This window comes from Equus asinus, chromosome 9 (assembly GCF_041296235.1).
Source record: "Equus asinus isolate D_3611 breed Donkey chromosome 9, EquAss-T2T_v2, whole genome shotgun sequence".
Lineage (NCBI taxonomy): Eukaryota > Metazoa > Chordata > Mammalia > Perissodactyla > Equidae > Equus > Equus asinus.
In genome coordinates this window covers 24,500,324-24,506,560 of record NC_091798.1, presented here as the reverse complement: position 1 = coordinate 24,506,560, position 6,237 = coordinate 24,500,324, and the positions used below count along the sequence as shown (strand labels likewise).

The window sequence follows — 6,237 nt, the reverse complement described above, 5'->3', positions numbered from 1 at the left end:
TGTGTGCCCTGCTTCAGCAGCCCAGGGTTTGTGGGTTTGCATATCTGGTGTGGACCTACACACCTCTCATCAAGCCATGCTGTGGTGGCGTCCCACATGCAAAATAGAGGAAGATTGGCACAGATTGTTAGCTCAAGGACAATCTTCCTCAAGCAGAAAGAGGAAGACTGGCAACGGATGTTAGCTCAGGGCCAATCTTCTCCACACACACACAAAAGAAGACAAAATAAAATCGCTGTTTTATAACTATGGGGTTCCTCTCTTTTAACATGTTACACTACTTCAGAGATTAAGTAAATTTTTAAGTGAAATAAATCTAAAGACTTCATAATTTCACACTTATACAGCTTGATATCCTTTATTTATCCATCATTCTTAAAGCAAATGACAAATCTACTTTACAAGGATGAAGGCTTGCTATTACTGAGGATATCTCCAATGTTTACTGAAACTCCAAAAACAAGCAGGTTCAACAGAAAAGCAGCAAACATCTTCCTTTTTAAGGTGATTATTCTTAATATAGGCACACTCATTTGCCTATGTTTGCCATAAACTGAAATTACTGCCTGACATCTCATCATTGATAAAGTTGGAGAGTCAAGCCGTTTACATAACCTCTAGTTCTATCTCTTTTAAGACTCTCCAAGAGCAAATTAACTAATATACGATGCTATTTACTGGAAAGAAAAAAGAAAAGCAAGAAGAAAAAGAAACACCCTTCATGGTCTTTCATTCATTTCATCAATTAGGACACACAAGGCAGCATCTTTCTCTATAATCTGGTCTCTCCTATGACCTGAATTTTCTCTTTGTCGTTCATTCTGTCCAGAACAATTGTTGCTATCGTCAGCATCCATCGGTTCAGTTTTCACTCTGATCCCTCCTTCTGAATGGGGCAAATCATCAGGCAAAGAAGCCAAGCAACTCTGAATCATCTCAATGACTCGTTCCAGATGCTTCTGAAATCTCTCAGCTGTTTCAAGGCGTTGACGTTTCTGCACCTCCATCATGACTCTCAAGGTCTCTCTTGCTTGGTGGGGTCGGTATTCATTTATGAGATGATGAACATGTACAAAAAGCAGCTTAAGATCTTCTAGCTTCTCTTCTCGTTTTATACTCCCAGGGCTCCTTATCAAGATATCTAAGAGGTCTAAGAAATTGATAAGGATAGACATATTGAGTTTCCTCAGTTCTTTCTTGTGATCAAACTGCATAGGATGAAGCCGTTCGATGCCCTGACTTTCTAAAGGGCGGATGATGAGATCATCACATTGGAACTGGTTGCCAAACATCATATAGCTGTCTTTTATTGGAGGTGGAGGCTTGGGAGCTAGGCCTTCCTGAATATTTTCATCCGTGTACTCCTTGATGTACTGCATTGGAGGTGGCGGAAGAGCACTTACTTGCTGTGGCTCACCCATTGTGGAAGATCCAGAACCTATAAAAATAGACCAAAGATTTAGAGTAGAGCTACAAAACAAACCAGTCACACTGGCTGACTTTTCTTCCCCCAGCAGTCTGGGGTCCGAGACAAAATGATCTCCTTAGTTTCTAAAACTAACATTTACAACAGGGAAAGGCTGCCACGCTCTTCTGATTCACATTACATCCTCAATCATCCATGTATTCCACCGGACCGGGCAGCCCTGAGTTTCCACCAAGCCACAGTGTTGCATGAGATGCTGCTGGGAGTCAATGAGGCAGTGGCAGTGGCATCGTGAATTACCAACCCGCAATTTGCTGCTTTACTAACCTTCTGCATATTCATTTTTGTCCTTATCCAATCTGGCTTCAACCTCCTACCTCCAGAAAAACTGCTCATCAAGGTCATCAACAGTCACCATACCACCAAATCCAATGGATATTTTTCTAATCTCAATCTCTCAGCAGTACTTTCTTCCTTCCCAACACACTCCCCCCTCCTTCACCTTCCGTGAGCCTGCATTTATGGCCACTCCATCTCAGTGTCCTTTACTGCCTCTCCTTCTCTACCCAAATGTTAACAGCGGGGTGCTGCAGAACGCTCCCTGGGCCCTCTTCTCTCTCTAAAGTAGGGAATCACAAACTCAAATATCAAAGGGAAAGGCAGGCAACATAACGACTGAAGTGCTCTGGGGCAGGGATTAGGGTGAACTAACAAGCACAGGCTGGCCAGATCTCAACAACTCCAGCCATTAGCCTTCACGTGGAAATGAAGATTTATTGTTCCTCAGTTCCTTAATTTTTCAAGAGAGGGCCAAAATCCAGATTTTTAGGTGAAATCTCTCAATATTTAAACACGGGTAATTAATTCCAGAAATTGTCAAGTACTGTGGAGTCAAAAAGAACTTAGCCACAACGATCTTTGTGGTCTGCTGGCCACTAGTTTTAGACCTCTACTTTATAGTCTCCCTTGGAAGATCTCAGTCAATTCCATAGCTTTTTTTTTTTTTTTTTGGTGCGACAGATTGGCTCTGAGCTAGGATCCTTGCCAATCCTCCTCTATTTTGTATGTTGGTTGCCATGTCAGCATGGCTTAATGAGTGGTATAGGTCCACACCCAGGATCCAAACCTGCAAACCTGGGCGGCCAAAGTGGAGTGCGCTGAACTTTAACCACTATGCCATGGGGCTGGCCCCTCAATCTAGCATTCTTCACAATTCTTTATACCAACGTCTTCTGCCTTTGGGTCTTTCATATCCTTTTCTGCCTGCTTCAGGCACTAGCTTAAAATGTCACCTCTAAAGACACAACTTCTCTATCAAAAGTAGATGCTGCTTTCTCTTTTCTTTCTGTACCAGTATCTCATTTGTCTCCCCATCCAGGCCATAAACTCCATGAGAGGAAGGACTCTTATTATAGTTCTCACTGCAGCCACAACGTTGCACACAAGGGCTTCCTAAACATTTGTTGAGCAGCGCTATCCCTTTCAAGAGGGCTCTAATCAATGGGAATTTGGAAGCAGGTACAAACACCCTCAATACATATTCACTCCTTCAAATATTTATTGTCTAATATATGACAATGAGTATCCAGCAACGATGACCATGATGATAGACAATATTTGTGTGCATACTATGTGCCAGACGCTGTTCTAAATGCTCTTCTCATGGCTGTGAGTAATCTGAGAAAAGAAAGGTGCTCTTTCCATTTTAGAGATAAGACAACTGTGGCTCAGAAAGGTTAAGCCACTTGTGTAAAGTTACAGAGTAAATAGTAGAAGGATTTAGAGCCTAAAGATCTCAAACACTACACTATCTTTCAAAGATAAACAAGAAACAGTGTCTCCATCCTAACATTGCTTACAATCTATCAAGGAAAACAGACAAGAAATAAGTAACTACAGGCAAAAAACCAACATATCTATCAAAAATAAATCTAAAAGTTCCATACAGGAAAATATGACAAGCAAAATTAAAAGACAATCCATCTTTCTGGGAGAAAAATGCCTGTGAGCTAATAAAGGGCAAATACTAAAAATTTTAATTTGATTTTTTAAAAACATATTTTCCAACTCCATCTCCACTAGAAGGAAAGCACTGACTCCAGGATTGCCTGTCTTGTTCAGAACTCTAACTCCAGCAGCTCAACAATGCCTAGAAGGTGCTAGATCCTCAATAAAGGTCCACTGAATGAGTTTTCAAAAAAATAGAAAACTAGACAAAAGATGATGAGGTAAAAACAAATGCTGAATAAAGGCAGGGAAATATTCAGACTAACACCCTTTTAAACGTAAATTTTAAAAAGAATACTTTTCGGGGCCAGCCCAGTGGCACAACAGTTAAGTCTGCACGTTCCGCTTCAGTGGCCTGGGGTTTGCTGGTTCGGATCCCAGGTGTGGACCTACCCACCGCTTATCAAGCGGTATGGGGCAGGCGTCCCACATATAAAGTAGAGCAAGATGGGCACGGATGTTAGCTCAGGGCCACTCTTCCTCAGCAAAAAGAGGAGGATTGGCAGCAGATGTTAGCTCAGGGCTAATCTTCCTCAAAAAAAAAAAGAGTACTTTTCATCTATCAGACTACCGAGATTTCAAATATTCCATCATTCAACAAATATTAACATGCCTTCTATGTGGCAGACCCTAGACTCCACCAGAGGTCACACACTCCCTCTCAGTTTCTGCAGGGTGGTCATTCCAGTCTTAGAAGCAGGCTCTTGGCTATTCCGGCCTCGCAGGAAACCCTTTTGTGGTGGAGCATCCATTCTCCTCAGCTCTCACAGAAGCCACCATCACCACCTCCGCATAATCCTCTTAGGTGGCAGATCAGTACCAGCTAAGAGAATATGAGGAATTCTCATACACAACTGACAGGAAAGGAAACAGATACATATTTGGAATTTAACTTGGCAGTATCAAAATTTTAAATGCTGATATTCTTTGAACCAACAATTCTATTTCTAGAAATTTATCCTGTAGAAATATTGGTACAAGTACACAAAAATGTGTATAAGGATGTTTAATGCAGGACTGCTTGAAAGAGCAGGAAAAGTCAGAAATAACTCATGATTTCATCAATATGAGGGCTGCATAAAATCTGTCTCTATAATACAATACAGCCATTAAGGAAAAAGGGCTGAAAATGCATGGGGTGGGGGGTTATAAACGCTGCGTACTGTTTCATTTATTTACAACACACTTACAGTTGCAAATAGTTATAATCAACTTTTTAACATAAATTCAGACTTACAGAAGAATTGTATGAATAGTACAAAGCAAATTCCATATTCTTCACTCAGATTCTCCAAATGTTAATATTTTCCTTCATTTGCCTTACTGGTCTCTCATTCTTTTACCCCTAAATACTTCAGTGTGTATCCCCAAAACAATAATGTTCTCTTATAACCACATAATTACCAAAATCAGAGAATCAGCATTGAACTGGTACTTCAAAATAAATTTTAGCCAGCCCAGGTTTCCCTCCACTGTTTTGTGCTTCCCAGCACCATCTATTTAAGTTGCCATTTTCCAAAGGCCAAGAACGTGACAAGTACCATTGTTTTACATCCTCGCTTAGTTAACCTTCCTAACAATCCTATGAGTTAAGTACTATTATCAATTTCATTTTAGCGATGAGGCTCCCAAATCTCAAGGGGAGGGCAAGCATTTGCCCAGATCAAAAGGCCAGTAAGCGGCACAGCAGGAATTTTTACCCTTGGTCCTTTGGGCTGCAAAGTACAAGCTCTTTTAAACCGGTAAACTATGAAGCCTCCAAGCGCACAAAAAGAACCTGACATATTACAGAATTATGTTTACTTCTCTATCACGTCTCTGGACTGAACTTATCAAAGGTGATGGAGATGTTTAGCAAAACCAGCATGGCCGGTTTATCAGAATCAAGACCCACTTTCTAGTGTTTGTTCCAATCCGGGGGGCTTACCCAAAAGAAGAAAGGTACACCACGGTCCCACCCCCAGACATTCGATTCATTTTGTCTACTGTGAACGGGCCCGCTGGAAGCTCTCCAGATGAGCCTGCCGTCAGACTGGAGCTCCACCTCCTCCCCCGGCCCCGGTAACTAGCCTACTTCAGGATGGCTCCCTGGGGAGGAAGGGTCATTCTCATCTTACAAAGGGCAGAGAGGCCAATGACTCGCCAGGGCCACACAGCTTAGCAAACCAGCGGCGCGGGACGCGAACGCAGGTCTCCCAAGCTCCGGTCGGGCTCGGCCTCCCCACCCGGAGGAAGCCCGAACCCGCCGCGCTGAGGGCACCTGCTGCCTGCCTGCCCACCGGGGGCTCCACGAGCGGCTGGAAACCCGCGCTCTCCGAGGAAGGCGGCCGAGGGCACGCCGCGCCAGGCCTCCCGCGTTCCCAGCCCGCCCTGAGGAGGCCGCGGGGTCCGGAGGCAGAAACGCAGGGAGAACGGAGCCCCGAGTCGTCGCCGCCCACTCACCTCCGCGGCGGGTTGACACTGACAAGCGCCTCCGCCACCGCAGCCGAAACCCGACTTCCGGCCTCCTCCTCCAGGAAGAAGCCACTGACACTGCCCCTGGATTGGCTGAGAGAGCTGTCCTTTAACCGAGGTTCTAGTCCCGCCTCAGACCGATGGCTCGCTATTGCGCCTGCGCATATCTCTTTTCTTGTCTCCGGAATTCGGCGGAGGTTTGGGAGTTGGCGGGAGAGTGTTTGTATTTTGTATCACTAAAAGCAGCCGGTGGTGTCTCGTTCTTTTTTTTTTCTTTTCCTTTGTTTTTTAACGCTTAAAATTAAACAAGGCATCCATCCATGTGCCTTACATAAGTTAGAAAATACGGG

The 6,237-nt window shown here is 43.8% G+C and overlaps 1 protein-coding gene across 5 annotated transcripts; it reads right to left on the bottom strand.

Annotated features, from left to right (window-relative positions):
- Positions 1 to 339: 339 nt before the first annotated feature.
- Positions 340 to 6,006, bottom strand: MED7 (mediator complex subunit 7). Of its 5 annotated transcripts, none has more exons than XM_014842702.3 (2): positions 5,876 to 6,006; positions 340 to 1,438 (listed from the first exon to the last, which is right to left on the bottom strand). In XM_014842702.3, exon 2 carries the CDS (start codon positions 1,419 to 1,421, stop codon positions 720 to 722), a length of 702 nt encoding a protein of 233 aa, XP_014698188.1. In that variant the 5' UTR covers positions 1,422 to 1,438; positions 5,876 to 6,006; the 3' UTR covers positions 340 to 719. The 5 variants fall into 5 exon arrangements, with proteins under 5 accessions (XP_014698188.1, XP_070373259.1, XP_014698189.1 ...); XM_070517158.1 differs by having other exon boundaries at positions 5,713 to 5,921; XM_014842703.3 differs by lacking the exon at positions 5,876 to 6,006 and adding an exon at positions 5,694 to 5,869.
- Between the last annotated feature and the right edge of the window lie 231 nt (positions 6,007 to 6,237).

Coding starts and splice junctions, on each gene's coding strand:
- MED7 (XM_014842702.3), bottom strand. CDS start 1,421: ATGGGTGAGCCACAGCAAGTAAGTGCTCTTCCGCCACCTCCAATGCAG.